General features: G+C 39.6%; 1 protein-coding gene across 2 annotated transcripts in view; it reads right to left on the minus strand.

Moving 5' to 3' along the window:
- Nucleotides 1-16,799, minus strand: part of SGPL1 (sphingosine-1-phosphate lyase 1) — a 54,645-nt gene that overhangs the window by 37,390 nt on the left and 456 nt on the right. The window contains exon 2 of one of the 2 annotated variants that reach the window (XM_024765489.1): nucleotides 16,179-16,314. In XM_024765489.1, coding sequence (XP_024621257.1) covers nucleotides 16,179-16,205 — 27 coding nt within the window. In that variant the 5' untranslated portion in view covers nucleotides 16,206-16,314. The remainder of the gene's footprint in view (nucleotides 1-16,178; nucleotides 16,315-16,799) is intronic. The other variant, XM_024765490.1, reaches the window with a different exon arrangement.

The raw sequence follows: 16,799 nt of genomic DNA on the forward strand, positions 1-16,799 counted from the left end.
CAAACCAAAATTGTACTGCTAGGTCATGACTACAGAAAAAACGTCTAGACAGAGATGGCACGAGAACTTAATATAATTATAATTACTATTTCCCACCGCATCTTCCTTCTTATAGAAATATATTTTGTCTATATACACTTGCATATTTATTTATAATTACAATACTTAGGCTTCTGTCTATTTCAACTTAATCTCTACATTGTGTCTCTGGAAATACAAGAACCATAAGTGGTCGTCTATGAAGGCCACTAGCTTATTGTGCAACTCCAGGCAAATTATTTCACCCACCTGTGCCTTCATTTCTTTATCTAGAAGGGACGCAGAATATTCACAAAATAAAGTGTCTGTGTACATGTGTGTCTGTGGGTATGTGTGGGTGTTCGTGGCTGTTTATCTCCAGTATTTGCTTAATAGAAAAGTAGTTTTGGTAAAACTTCCACAAAAAAAAGCGTTCTTTCCTTCACACTTCTATAAAATTGGAAATGTATTCCCCTAGAGGAAAAAAACAAAATACTTTGCCCAATGAATGTATATAAAATGATAGTAAGACTACCATAAATCTTTTAAAAGTATAATATTAAAGGAAAAAAGATCAACTTTAGTGTGAAGATTTAAAATATTAACTACTTTGAAGAAGCTACTGTCAAATAAGGATGAATAAACTAACCAGACTTTCTCTTTTTATTCATCCCACTTCAATCTAAAGATTTAGGTTTTAGCAGATACCTAAAAGACATCAAAATAGTACTCAATAATCCTAATCATTACTAGACAAAAGGCAGCTGCTGGGATGTATGGGAGCTTGGTAGCCTACTATTCTCGTACTGAACCCTCTCACCCCCCAAATCACTTCAAGGCAGCAAGACACTTTCGTGAACATGATAGTAGCCGTCTACAAATTTGGTAAATTTGGGGCCTGCCACTTTTTTTTTTTTTTAAGCATATGGTTTGGGCTTTTTTGGCTGTGTTGGGCCTTCGTTGCTGCGCGCGGGCTTTCTCTAGTTGCGGCGAGCGGGGGCTACTCTTTGTTGTGGTGCACGGGCTCCTCACTGTGGTGGCTTCTCTTGGTGCGGAGCACGGGCTCTAGGCACACGGGCTTCAGTAGCTGTGGCTCACGGGCTCTAGAGTGCAGACTCCACATTGTGGCACATGGGCTTAGTTGCTCCGCGGCATGTGGGATCTTCCCGGACCAGGGCTCCAACCCGTGTGCCATGCATTGGCAGGTGGATTCTTAACCACTGCGCCACCAGGGAAGTCCCAGGGCATGTCACTTTTTAGACCAAAGAGTTTCAAACTTTTCCAATACAGTCCCACAGAAATGTATTTTACAACACAAACTAGCACGCACAGCAACAGAAAGATATAAAACCAAAACAAAAATTTCCAAAATAATACTTAACACCTTATTACTTGTGATACACTTACATTCCTTCTCTATTTCTTCCTTCTTTTTTCAAAGGCTTGGCCCACTAAATTGACCCTGCATCCCTCTAAATGGATCATGACCTTCAGTTGTAAAACCAGTGTCTTAGAGTGGTTTCACTCCTGGCTTCCTTAAATTTAGAATGCGGTTCTGTAATGCAGTGAAGGGAGTTAACACTAAGGTTATTTTCCACTCAACACAATCTCAGCGCTTTTTATACTTAGGATTTATTCTCTTAACATTTTTGTGAGGCCAGGATTATGACGTGATGGAGTGACTCAGTCCAGCAAACTCAGAATTCTTCAATCACAAGATACTTTCCTATCAGTACTAGCCCACGGTTCTCCCCAATGGTAATAAACTCTTTCAATCCTTAAATCACTTCAAGAGAACAAGATTCTGTAAGCAGACTTCCCATAATGGCACTATCCACACCCCCATTCCCCCCAAAAAAACTTCTTTGAGAACTATTACTGTACTTAACCAACTGCCAATTAGGCAGTGATAATTTTCCCCCATTAAATGTCCTTAATTACCAACTTATACCAGAAGAAACATTTTAAAAATGACTATCACTGAAAGAAGACATTTCCAGACCCACACTGGATGGTGCTTCTTTCCTTAATTATAACAATCCCTTCACCATGATTTAATGGGGGCTAACCAGTAGAATGCTTCAAAATCATCCAAGGAGCTTTCTTCAGAACACTCCACCCCAGAGGTTTAGTAAGTACAGAGTGGAGCCCAGAAATATATATTTTGGAAAACTTCCCCCAGGTGATTGTGACAGACATCCTTGCTTGGTTAAGAACCCTTTCTCTACACCACAACATGGCCCCTACTCTCCCCATCCCCTTCTTTGATAAAAGAATTACCCAATAATTGAGTTAACATATTACAAGACAGGGGTAAAAAGACATCCACCAAGTTTTATTGTAAGTGTTAAAGTTGGGGCCCAGCCACATCAATCCACAGATCAATGCATTACTCATGGCTAATATTTATTCTTTGGCCAGATACTAAAGAAAATCAAAATCTTCCACTCTGCAATGCTACAGAGAAAAAAAGGATTTTGTTTTCCTCTTCCTTCCACTTTCTTCACCTCTAATACAAGTGCACAATTCAACACTCAAGAGTTTTTCCAGAAGAGTCAGAAATCTGAGCTTTAAAGCAGGAACGGGCTGTTGAGGAAAAGAAAAACCTGTTCCACCCAGTTCATCCACACCTGAATGTCTTCAAATCAAATGGTACTCTAGTGACTGAGACTCAGATAAGGGAGTGAAGTTAAAATACAGAAGAAGGCCTAAAAGTTAAGTATTTATTCTTACTCTACTTCTGCTCTAAAAATGGGAAAAAAATTAACTGAATCTGATTCTCTTTCATATTACATTCTGCAGAACTTCAAAGTGCAAAGCAAACAGGTAAGAAAACACTATTGTCTTTAGAGCCTCAAAAGGCATTAAAGTTTATCAGCAAAAACAGATCACAAGCTCAAAGGGAAAATTCCCTTGGGTCATTAAAGAAGTAAGAATTGAGCAATAAACCAAACAGTCATTCCAACCAACCAAAGGTGACTGTGTGATATAGAAATGTTTAAAGGGACCGAGTCATCATTTCTTAGGAGGTAAAGAGCAAACCATATACTTCCCCCAAAATTCTACTACGTAAGTCAAAAGATCCAGTATCTGAGAAGCTCATCTCAAAAAGCTTAACTGTCCACATTTCCCTTCCAGCCATGCCTGGAGTCAAGTATACATGCTCAGTACTAGTTCACAAGCACTTACAAAGTCTAATTGCTCTACACTTAACACTGGAGTATTTGGGCAAAGCACCCCGTCACTGAGACACAATCTTGGCCTCAGAGAGGAGAGACAGCCATGCAATGTTCTCCAGTCACTAGGAGTGCACTCACAGAAAATCCAAGCTCCTGGGTTCATAAAAGTGGGCAGCCCCGAAGACTGCCAAATGGTTGCTGAGAACTTCTTATTCATTTACTTATGGTCAGGACCATAAGTCTGTCTTCAAGTGAAGACAGATGCTGATTCTGTCAACTAACAACTCTGAGCACCTCTCTTCTGATGTATATCAAGAAAGGCACTACAGGGAGCTTAACCTAGCAGAGAAGACTGAAATGCATTAAAACTAAGTTGAACAAGCAGAGGAACAGGCTGAGGGATGTAGAGGTAAGGGCAATCATGAGTTTTCTTGGTAAATACATTCTCAGCCTGAGAGAAGTAGGGAAGATGTGGGGGAAAAGTACTCTGCAAACCTGAACATATCATGTTGCCAAATTTGCTATGAACTCCCAGAGTCTCTTAAAGTCAGTAGCTAGATGACTTTCTGTACACGTGCACAGAAGTTACCTTTCAAAGTAAAAGAGGTTCATTATCCTCTGAAGACTGGAAATGAGAACCCCCTGGAGAATAAGCAAGGTCTAGTGGAAATAATCCTACGTTCTTCACACACAAAGGAGAAGTCTTGACTTCCCTGAGCATACCACAACTGCGGAAGAAGTTGTCTAGGCTTCTCCCTGCCTGTACTTCTTTTACTAATAGGATTATCTAGCTACCTTTGTCAGAGTTAAGAAAGCTAGACTTTTTTTTTCTAGAAAAGCTAGACTTTTCTAAACTAGTTATAGAAATCCCCTCCCTGCAATAGTCATGCTGATATTAGAGATGAGAAATACTGAATATATGCCCAAGAGTGTAACCTAAGTTAAGATGCAAAGCCTACTTCTCTGGAGATTTCTAACAAATAATCCTGTTCAAAAGAATAAACCAGAGACCTATCCCTGGGTCTCCGACTGATACTCAACGGATACAAACATTTTTCTAAATCTAGTCACAAAGGAGATGCTTTTTAAAACTGAAGTAAAACTCTAAATTTAAAATTAACACTTGGAAGACTTTCAGACTTTTTGGATAATCTGTTGAAAGTGCAGGAGAAAATGTGTGTTTCCAGTGGAAAATCATACATTGTCTAGGACATCCCTCTGATTCTGATTATACGGCAGTTATTTTACAAGTCTGGAAGTTGTAGATAACTGATAGCAATGCAAACTGATCTTAATCTATAAACGTACAAAGTCTGCCATGTCCAGTAAAGGTTCAAATGACCTCCCTCTCCACTATGGAAGAAACTAGTTTTGCCTCCATTTGCATACTCATTTTAATATTCCTGATCTATAAATGTATCTGTTCTCTGGACTTCTCCTTTGAACACTGTAAGTAAAATAAAGTGTGTATTCATTTTCTAACTGTATGAGTGTCATGATTTTACCTTTTTTGGGAAATTATCTTTTAACAAAAGCTAAATCTTCTCAGTCCCCTAACCTCCCCCACCAAAAAATGCCTGGGAATATAAAATCTTGCAAATAATTACGAAGGGTTCAGGACATCCTGAAGGCCAGTTATATATGGGATCCATATTCCTCAGATTAATAATGCCTTCCCTAAAATGAATCATAGAAGTAGCCTTAATATGACAAACTATCCTATTATATATAAAGCAAACAACATTTTTGAGAACAAAATAGAAACACTGGATATATCCATCACTTACAATTCTTCAGGAAAAGCTTCATGAGTATAATAAAAAGGAATGAAGTTCTGATCCGTGCTGCAACACGGATGAACCTTGAAAACATCACGCTAAGAGAAAAAAGTCAATCATAAAACACCACCTAGTATTTACATGATTCATTTATAGGAAATGTTCTGAATAAGGAAATCTATAGACAAAAAGTAGTTTGGTGGTTGCCTAGGAGTAGGAGATGGGGAGGAAGTGACTACTAATGAGTAAGGGGTTTCTTCTGAAAATGTTCTAAATTGTAGTGACAACTGTACAACTCTGTGAATACACTAAAAACCACTGGATTGTATACTTTAAAGAAAAAAAAGCATTATGACTCAGCAATTCCATTTATGCTCACCAAATGTTTTCTTAGCTAAGACCAACCACCTAAGATTGTTTGGATTCAAAGACTTTCTTTAAAAAAAAGTCTTTCTGGAAAAAAAGTTTCCATATGGCCAAAGATAGCAGAAACTTTGTAATTCCAGAAACAGAGATTAAAGCTTTGGACTCCAAATGAAAGCAACCCTAAGTATCTTAAAAATAACATAGAAATTTGTAGAGTAATTTTGGGTAAACTAGACAAAAAGGGTCATTATTGTCCAGAGGTATAGTTTTTAAGAATCTATAAACAAAATTACTAACTGCTAAAATGACAAAACTTTTTCAAAACACTTTTTGTGTTTTTTCATGAACACATACTCCAGCCACTACCCAGGATATCTGAAAAGGACCGACACCTCTGAGTATTGTCCTGAACTGACACCTCATCACGACTCCTGTGAATTCTTTGAGAGTCGTGTTAATAGTGTTTTACAGGCCACTGTGGTGTCCTAGAAAGTCTGGATAGTGTCAAAGGCTTCTACTCTAGTTTTAGCTCTCACTTAGAAGCTGTGTGACCTTTGGCACTTATTGAACCTCTGTGCAACTGGATTTCACTCATCTGCAAACAAAACTAGATGCCATTGTTATAGTTCAACAAAAAATTCACAAGAAAAAATTCACAGCATTGCTGTGAATATTAAATGCAGCAAGGTAATGAGCAAATGACTGCAGATAATAAACACTTCACAAATTATTTGATGAATCTGAATTCTCTGATAAACATTTTCCTTTCCTTTTCAGTTAGCAGCAAGGAAAAGTGACCTTTGCAATGTTCCAGGCAAAACCACAAAAGGTAGAGCTGCGAGAGGCTTTAAGTGGTTTGATTTCCATGCCTATGCTGTATTTTACTACAGATGATGGTAATAAATGCAGGTAAATAGTGAGCTGCTCCTCAATTTTGTAAGACAGATGTTAAATCAACTCAGCTTTCCACAATCTAATTCAATCAGAAGGTTGCAAGTGTCCCCTTACCTACTAACAAAACAGGATTAAACCAGTTACCTACTTATGTTTACAGATCATAAACCTGATTTCAGTCATCCAGATAGACTATTGTTGATTGCTGCAGGCATGACTCATGCGAAAGCATCTGAAACCTTAAGCTTATCAAAAAGGGCTGGGTAATAGTCTAATCCTAGGCTTTCTTCCACCCTGGCTGCAATACAGCTCAACAAGGAGCAGGTCCACCATGGCATTCTCATATTTGTCCTCAATTCCTCCCCATTAGAATTTGAAACAATTATCAATTTCCCTCAACTGTCTCAAAGACTCAGCACCATTAAGACTGGAACTCAAGGCAGGATTAATGTATTCCTTTTTAGCCTCACCTACCAAAATGCAATTCAAAGGAGTGAACTCAAATGCCTCTCAGGAAAAGTCTCCAAAAAGAAGGTCTTCCCACTACTAAGCACAAGGCGTAAATATACCACAACTACTTAGGTTCCAAAGAGTTCCAAAGGATTATGATTTCAGCCTTGGACTTAACTGCTACAAATGGTGTTTTACAAATCTAAACTCTGCTCTTAACAGAGCCCTTTTAATACTCAAAAAGAACCAAGGTGTTTTTTTTCCATCAAATGTTTATTAACAGTTATAGACAAGGTAAACGAGAATGCCAAGAAAAGGGCATTTCACATTTTAGAAGTACCTACACTACTTCAGGAAAGAGTTCTTAAAGCTCCCTCCACTGTGCAGGTAACAAAATGTTAAAACTTGTTGCCCAAAGCTAAATCCAAAATTATATACTAAGAAAACTCTACAAGAGTATAAACTGGTACAACCACTTTAGAAACCTGTTTGGCAGTATACCTCATGACCCAACAATTGTATTTATGTTTACTAAAAGACATGTTCAAGAATGTAGCAATGTCATTCATAACAGCCAAAAACTAGAAACATAAATGTTCATCAACTACAGAATGAATAAATTTTGATATTTTATATACCATAAAACTACACAGCAATAATTCTTAAAAATATTGCTACATCAGACCATGGCTGCAACTCACAGATACAATCAACATTCAGAACAAAAGACATTCACAAAAGAAAATATATTGTATGCTTCCATTTATATAAAACTGAAAAATAAGCAAAACTACAGTGAGAAGAATGACAGCCTTTGGTGGGTATCAGCTGGGAGGGATATAAGGAGCTTTCTGGGATGCTGGACATTTTTCACATCTTGATCTGGGCAGTGAGTACGTGTATCCATATACAAATATTCATTGGCCTGTACAATTAAGATTTGTGCCCTTTACTATACACAAATATCCCTCCAAAAAGAAAACTCCACACTTTGTTTTTTTTAATTTAAAAGTGCTTTGTTCACTTCGTAGGATAACAGGACACGTAAATAACAATGTGCCAGGAGAACAGGCTAGGACGAGTGCTCTGCGGTTTCTGCCTATACAACAGGCAAGTCATTCATTCATCAAACACTTATAGTTTGCCTATTTCATGACAAAAAGCTCATATAGCTATGTTATATTAAGCCAAAAAGCATTATTAGATAAAACTCACTAGATAAGATGTAACAATTTTAGATCTGGATGCACCTAGTAATAAAATATCAAGTTATGTACAACAAAATCTAATAGAACTACAAGAAGAAATAATGGAAACAGTCCAAATATCCATCATCAGTGAAATGGCTAAAGAAATTGTAGTAATCATATAATGAAATGCTATACAACAATGAAAATGAATGAACTAAACTATAAACTACATGCAACAACATGGATGAATCTCGCAAATACTGGGCAATATAGGAAAATCACCAAAAATACATATAAATCGTTCACTGCAATCCCTATCAAATTACCAATGGTATATTTTTCACAGAACTAGGACAAAAAATTTTAAATTTGTATGGAAACACAAAAGACCCCAAATATCCAAAACAACCTTGAGAAAGAAGAATGGAGCTGGAGGAATCACACTCCCTGACTTCAGACTATACTACAAAGCTACAGTAATCAAAACAGTATGGTGCCAGCACAAAAACAGACATACAGATCAATGGAACAGGGTAGAAAGCCCAGAAATAAACCCACACACTTATGGTCAATCTACAACAAAGAAGGGAAGAATATACAACAGAGAAAAAATAGTCTCTTCAACACATGATGCTGGGAAAACTGGACAGCCACATGTTAAAAATTGAGATCAGAACATTCTTTAACACCATATATAAAAACAAACTCTAAAAGGATTAAAGACCTAAATGTAAGACCGGATACTATAAAACTCCTAGAGGAAAACATAGGCAGAACACTTTCTGACATAAATCGCAGCATTATTTTTTTTGGACCTCTCTCCTAGAGAAATGGAAATAAAAACAAAAATAAACAAATGGGACCTAATTAAACTTAAAAGCTTTTGCACAGCAAAGGAAACCATAAAATGAAAAGACAGCCTATGGACTGGGAGAAAATATCTGCAAACAATGCTACCGACAAGGGATTAATTTCCAAAATACACAAACAGCTCACGCAGCTTAATATCAGAGAAAGAACCAACCCAATTAAAAAATGGCAGAAGACCTAAACAGACATTTCTCCAAAAAAGACACACAGATGGCCAACAGGCACATTAAAAGATGCTCAATATCGCTAATTATTAAAGAGATGAAAATCAAAACTACAATGAGGTATCACCTCTCACCAGTCAGAATGGCCATCATTAAAAAGTCTACAAATAGGGGCTTCCCTGGTGGCGCAGTGGTTGAGAGTCCGCCTGCCGATGCAGGGGACACGGGTTTGTGCCACATACCGCGGAGCGGCTGGGACCGTGAGCCATGGCCACTGGGCCTGCGTGTCCAGAGCCTGTGCTCCACAGCAGGAAAGGCCACAACAGTGAGAGGCCCGTGTACAGCAAAAGAAAAAAAAAAGTCTACAAATAATAAATGCTGGAGAGAGTGTAGAGAAAAGGGAACCCTCCTACACTATTGGTGGGAATGTAAACTGGTGCAGCCACTATGGAGAAGAGTATAGAAGTTCCCTAAAAAACTAAAAATAGAGTTACCATATGATCCTGCCATCCCACTCCTGGGCATACATCCCTAGAAAATTCTAATTCAAAAAGATACATGCACCCCAATGTTCACAGCAGCACTATTTACAACAGCCTAGACATGGAATCAACCTAGCTATCCAGCAACAGATGAATGGATAAAGAAGATGTGGTACATATATACAATGGAATACAACTCAACCATAAAAAAGAATGCAATAATGCCATTTGCAGCAACATGGAGGCACCCAGAGATGAACACATTAAGTGAAGTAAGGGAAAGACAAATATCATATGAAATCACTTATAAGTGGAATCTAAAAAAATCATACAAATGAACTTATCTACAAAACAGAAATAGACTCACAGACATAGAGAACAAACTAACAGTTACCAAAGGGGATAGTGGAGGGGCAGGAGGGGGGATAAATTTGGAGTTTGGGATTAACATATACACACTACTATATATAAAATAAACAACAAGGTCCTACTATATAGCACTATATTTATTATCTTATAATAACCTATAATGGACAAGAATCTGAAAAAGAATATAGATAGACACATATATATCTATATATATAACCAAATCACTTTGCTCTATACCAGAAACAAACACAACATTGTAAATTAACTATACTTCAATTTTTTTAAAGGTTAAAAAAATACATATAAATCCATTTGTATCAAGTTGAAAACAAACAAAATTAAAATTCAGGATGCAGAACTAGGTGGTCATTTTTTTTCTTAAACAGCAAGGGAATAACTATCCCCAAAATCAGGATAGTAGAGCGAGATCAATGGAGAAAAGGGAAGGAGATGTAACCAGGGTGGGGCACATGGGGTTGGTGGTGAACGCTCTATTTCTTAACCTGGGTGGTAGATATATTACTGTTTTCTTCATCGTTATTCTTTAAAATGAGGATATGTGCATTATACACTCTTCTGTTTGTATAATAAATTAAGAATGCAGGCAAGCTCTTTTCCTTCCCATTTCCTCTTCCCGCCGAATGAAACGCGAACCTGACAGCTCAAGCTCAAAGCAGCTATCCTGACCTGGAGAGGATGCACTGAGCGGTGGAACCTCCTCAAAGACCTAGGAATGGCAGTATCGGCACCAACTGTTGACTCTGGATTTCTCTTACTTTAGAAAAATTTATTTCTACTTTTTAGAAATCTCTATTTCTGTAGATTTTTCTCTTATATTCAGCCAAACCTAATCCTGACACATTCAGTGATTTGGACAAATAAAAGCTTTCTAACATTTAAAGCTGTCCAACAATGGAAAGGACTCCCTGAGAAACTATACCGCACCCACTCCTGGCCAGGCATTGTGGAAGGAATTCCCACATGGGAAGGGAAGTGGCACTGCAAGATTTCTAAAGGCCCCTCTGGCAATTACGATTCTAAGGCTACTACGGGAACAAACTAGCTCTGAAGCTGTGGCAACTCTCTGCCTCTGAATCTATCCTTCTGTTATCAGCGAGAACATTCCTTTTCTATAACGTTCCATGACCTACATTCTTCAAGACTGCTCCAACACTATCTTCTCACTTGTACCTTTCAAAACTAACTTTACCTTGACTTCAGTATACCCCTCTACCGAACCTTCCTCAACTCTGTTATGTGCTTCATGGGGCTGTCCTATAAATTAAATCACCCAGGTTCCTGTATCCTCTGGTTTCCAGTTGGGTTTGACCAATGAAAAGCTCCAGCAGACCAGAGGGTGGGAAAAGAAAACATGTGAGGTGTTTATTCCCCTTGATTCCCTTCCTGCTAGGCCACTGGTTGGAAGTGGCTGCATTCCCATAGGTTACCTTCTCCTTCCACTAAGCTCTCTCAAGTTCCAGAAATTACTCCCTCTCTTGCTCCATCAGGCCTAAGGGTGCTAATTGCTCTTAGCCCTGAAGTGTTTCACCAACCCCTGTTGGTGTTCCTTAACTCTGAGCAATCACACTGCTGGAGTGCACCAGGAGATAACTGATAGACCCAACAAACTACTTTCAGCCTGCACTGTTCCGTCATCCCTGATGGCTCCCATCTCCCCTTACCCCATAGCATTGTTTTTCTCTCAGTAATTGCATTCTGTATGCTTCCACATATGGACTGATTCACTACAAATCAGTTCCCTATGGAAAAGTCTTAATCCCAGGCTGATTCCCACTTCTGCCACCAATGCGTACAAACTACATGTAATACTAGATTGGGCAATGCCTAATTAAGAGGTAAATGTTACTAAAAATTCCTGACACACAGACTGCAAAGCCAAGCCAAAGACTGGGATTTGGGGTTTATCTATTTATAACTTTCCTTTCCTTTAGACCAAAAGCTGGAGAAATTATCATACTTGTTATTATATTTTGCTTTATTTACAAGAATGGAACAAGGCCAAAAACAGTGCTCATCCTACAATGGCCACTCAAATTGTCAACAAAAATTGAAATGTCCTACCAGTTGCAATGAATCCTCCCTTTCTTATAGACAAGCCTACAAGTAAGACACCAGATTCAAATAATAGAAATGAGCTTTTAGTGTCAATCTTTCAGTTTATTGCTTAAATCCCATTTGAGAGTCATAAAGAAAGCATCCCTGAAAAAGATTCAAGGGTCAAAGATAAAGCTCTAATATCTGGAAAGATGTGATTTTTGCACCTGAGAAACAAAACTGAGACAGGCTTACCGTTTCCAAATCAACAGTGCTGCAGAAATGTTGCAAAAGACAGCACTTCTTAGGACTTTTACTGTGCTTCAGAATATCATGCTGTACACTCCCCAATATATATTCCAAAGCAGCAGAGCTTGATCCACGGGCAAAACAACCCAAGTATCACTGTAACAGACCCATTAAACTCTAAGAAAAGACCTACTGCCCCATCCACATGAATGCCAGGGCGGCACAGATATTGTTACTTATGTTAAGGAACCTAGAGCAGGGTTTCTCAACCTGGGCGCTTCTGACATTTCGGGCCAGGTAATTCTAGGTTGTGAGGGACTACACTGCAGAGTATGGCAATCAGTTGCATCTCTGACCTCTAGCACTCCTCCAGTATGACAATCAAAAGTGTCTCTACACATTGCCAAACGTCCGGGGAATGGGGGCTGGGGCAAAAACTGCCCCTGGCTGAGAACCTCGACCCTAGATCAACTTTTATCACTCACACCCCACCCAGCACTACCACAGTGCATACGGTAACTCTGAGTCATCCATCTGGATGGGTCTATGGGAGTAGACTTAGCTTTATAAAGTACCTTTTTTTTGTTGTTAAAGCTAGGAGTATTTGGCAACTCGCAAAGCGATACACACCCCTAGCACTAGGAAGGAGGGGAAGATGGATGAAAAGAATGGTTGCTAAAGTGGAGAAAGATTGCTAAAAAATTTCCAGACTTGAATTCCCTCTGAAAGCATCAGAATTCTCAGATGAATGAATACACTCACTCACTTTATTCTCTCTGAGACGTTACGTGGAAAGTATCACAGTCCGTGGCATAAATGAACAAATGGAAAAAGGCAGGCAAAACCCCTTAATCAAGTGAGGACAAAGTCAAAGGCAGGAAAGCACTGAGGGCTGACAGCCCAGGAACCTTTGTCTGGAATCCAAAGTTTGTCATATATGGACTCCAGTCCATCTTCAAGTTTTATTGCCATAGCACACTGTCCACAAAAGTGGCTTTCTACCCTATCAGACCCAACGCCCCCTTCTGTAACAAATATTTTGTAATGCTCTTTATTCTGAAATGAAATTCAAAGATTATAACATTATACCCATAGATATAACTTTTTTAAAATTTCAATATAGCGCCCAAACTGCAATGTAAGGGAAGAGAAACAAGAAGATTTGTATAATAAAACGTATGTTCAGACAAGACGAGACTGCAAGACAAAAGCATCCCCACCACTCTTCCGAAGTGTCCCCTAGAGGGCAGAGTTATCCCACTCCTGCTCCACACAAACCTGCTCTTAGCAGTCACACAGTTCAGCAACCTCCATCCCTTTCGATGAATATGACACAGAGGCAGCATCACAAAATAGGTAAGAAAGAGGGCTTTGGGGCTTCCCTGGTGATGCAGTGGTTAAGAATCCGCCTGCTAATGCAGGGGACACGGGTTCGAGCCCTGGTCCGGGAAGATCCCATATGTCACGGAGCAACTAAGCCCGTGTGCCACAACTACTGAGCCTGCGCTCTACAGCCCATGAGCCACAACTACTGAGCCCATGAGCTACAACTACTCAGCCCGTGTGCCACAACTACTGAGGTGCACGCACCTAGAGCCCGTGCTCTGCAACAAGAGAAGCCACTGCAATGAGAAGCCCGCGCACTGCAACAAAGAGTAGCCCCTGCTGGCTGCAACTAGAGAAAGCCCACGCGCAGCAACGAAGACCCAACGCAGCCAAAAAAAAAAAAGAGGGCTTTGAAGTCAAACCAGCTGTGGCTAAAACACAGTTCCTCCACTTCACTGCTATGGTACCCTCTAAGTCTAGTTTCTCACCTATAAAAATAGAATGCCAGCATATTTTTCAGAGTTTTTGGGAAAATTAAATGAGCATGTAGAATATCTATTTCTGCACCTAACACGTAATATGTGCTCAATAAATGTTAGCTATCAGACTTAAACTATTATTCCTGAATCCACCTCGTATTATGTCTTAGCTTACGCCCATCTTACTCTCCCAGGAGAAAGTATGAGTTTTTGGGAAAATTAAATGAGCATGTAGAATATCTATTTCTGCACCTAACACGTAATATGTGCTCAATAAATGTTAGCTATCAGACTTAAACTATTATTCCTGAATCCACCTCGTATTATGTCTTAGCTTATGCCCATCTTACTCTCCCAGGAGAAAGTATGGATGACTGGATATTCATTTAGCAGAGATAGTCTAAAAAGGATTCAGGTGCAATATAAGAAAGAAGTTGCATCATATGACTTGTAAGGTTGTTTCTAATTCTGAGATTCTACCATATGCTGCCCTACACTGACGTTATCTTCTATTAACTGGGGTCCTTTTTTCCCAGTTAGAGGACCAAGAACATGTCTAACGCATCATACTGTACAAAGCAACTACGGAGAAACACCTTGAACTCAGATCATGACAGTTTAGTGTCCCCCTTGAAAGCCCAGCCCTGGTCATTGGTTCTTTACCATTTAGCACAGGGCAGTCAAAGAAAGAAGGACAACTTTTCCAGAGAGGCACCTCAAGCAACCTGTACAGTGTCTTCAGAGAGTGATGATTCAAGGGCCAGCTGTTATCTATATGAATTTATTCCTTACACCAAGGAGCAAAGCAACACCCCTAAACATCTAGATTTTCAAATATGGAAGTGAAAACTAGTGGTGACAGCTAGAGAAATACTTCAAACTGATTCCAAAGTTAATATTCTGAATAAAAGCACTCACTGCTCAGGCTGTTAAAGGGAGCCCACAGGCCCAAGAAGTAATAAGCACATGGCTGGGCATGGAGTTATATCCTACTGACATACAGGAATCTTAACTTACATACACATACTGCTTTAGAAAACAGAAGTTGCCAATTATTGCAAATCATTCTGCAAGGTGCTAACAGTGGTTATTTCTGAGTAGTGGAATTATTGGGGGTTGCTTCCTTTTGCTTATTAATAGTTTCCAATTCTTCTAACATATTGCTCTCGTAATGAGAATTCAAAATTACACAACACAATTTATTATCTACTGACAATCCATGAAATCTGGGGCAAAAAAAACTATTTTAGGTGAACTCTTCACTGAACCTGTGGATAAACTAAGTATTGATCTATGTCTCTAAAAATCATCCTTGTTCCCCACCTCAAACCAGAACCAATCACAACTTTGTTGCCCTCTTAATCTCTCCTGCAGACCTTACAGGTTTTGACACTACAGGACATCAGCACTGGATATTAAAAAAACCTCACTATTAGTTTTCACCAATTTCCCAGTGACAGCTACCAACTACCAGTTGTAAAGAGAGGGAAAGGAAATGTTTTAAATCAATGTGTTTTTTGCACAAAAAGACATCAGATTCAAAGAAGTGACTTACTCAAAACTAAACGCAGACACTTCTACATCGCTATTTGAAAACCACTGGCTCCTCACAATCCTCACAGTAACAAGCCTCTATGAAAAAAATAAAAATCAATAAAGAGCCTCCATGGAATCATGAATGTCCCAAGAATAAAACGTCATTTTGGTAAACACTCATTTGGTAATTGTATTTTCCCTGCTCAGTGAAAAAACAGCACAGAAAGATTTCAAGAGGAGAGGGGAAAAAAACAGCCTCTACCAAAACAGGCATACTCCTCAGCACAGCAGAAGTAAATTCAAACCAGCTCAATTCAGCAATTAAGCAATTCACCATATACGAAGCACCATGACAGGTGTTTATCATCTCTAAACAAATAAGACAAGATATCTGCCTTCCAGGGAATCAAAACTCTAGTCTGGGAAACAAACACTTATAAACTAATATACGGCAGATCCAGACAAAATTTAATAGAAGTTTTAAAACTGTTCTGGTAGTATAAGAAAGGAGAGATTAAAATCAACTGCAAGAATTCTGAAAATGATTCTTAATATTCATTATATATATATATATATATATATATACACACATACACTTAAATCAGTCACTTATCCATCTTAATCATTGAACCCAAAATAAAAGGTGGCAGAAACTCTCAGCTACCAAAAGCAAGCATCAGAGGTGAAATCTACACACTCATCCTTCGGACTAAAAATAAAACGTAAACGACAAGTGACTTACAACAAGGAGAATAGATGCAAAAAGGACTCACCAACATCAGAAGGTCCGTACTAGGCATCTTCCTCTTCCAGGCGTCCTTTCAGTGCCTCCCCTCTGCAAAAGGGAATCACGTTTGTTTACTTCTAACGCTTTAAACGCTCCCGTCGGCCCGCCGAGATTCGCCAGAGCTGCAGAGAAAGGGTTCATATCCCTCCTTTAAGAGCTCAGATTTCACTCCTAGCATTCACACTCCACCCCAGCACCCCAAACCAGCGAATCAGAATCCTGCTGGCACTCTGCTTCCCTCCCACAGCTGCCCAAACGCTTCCAGAGCCACCCTCCCACAAAGCAATCCCCCCAGGTAGCTACCGGGGGAAACGCCCAGCCTGCAGTGGACCAGGGCCTGAAGGCCCGGAGCCCCGCCCATTCAAACTAACCCGGCCAAGGAGCGGACGCTACAGGCAGTCCAGTCCCAGGGTCCAGCCTCCGGTGGACTCCCTTTAGAAACAGGTAGGCCTCTTTCTCGACTTCATCCCTCCCTCCCCACAACCCTCTCCTCGCCGGCGAAGGACCAGCAAACCTGCCCACCCCAAGACCACTCCTACCCCGCCAGCGAGTGGAGTTTCGGACCCCGCTCCTTCTCGGCCCTGGCGCCCTCCCCCCCCCACCCGCG

Source organism: Neophocaena asiaeorientalis, unplaced genomic scaffold (assembly GCF_003031525.2).
Source record: "Neophocaena asiaeorientalis asiaeorientalis breed wild unplaced genomic scaffold, Neophocaena_asiaeorientalis_V1.1 scaffold31, whole genome shotgun sequence".
NCBI lineage: Eukaryota > Metazoa > Chordata > Mammalia > Artiodactyla > Phocoenidae > Neophocaena > Neophocaena asiaeorientalis.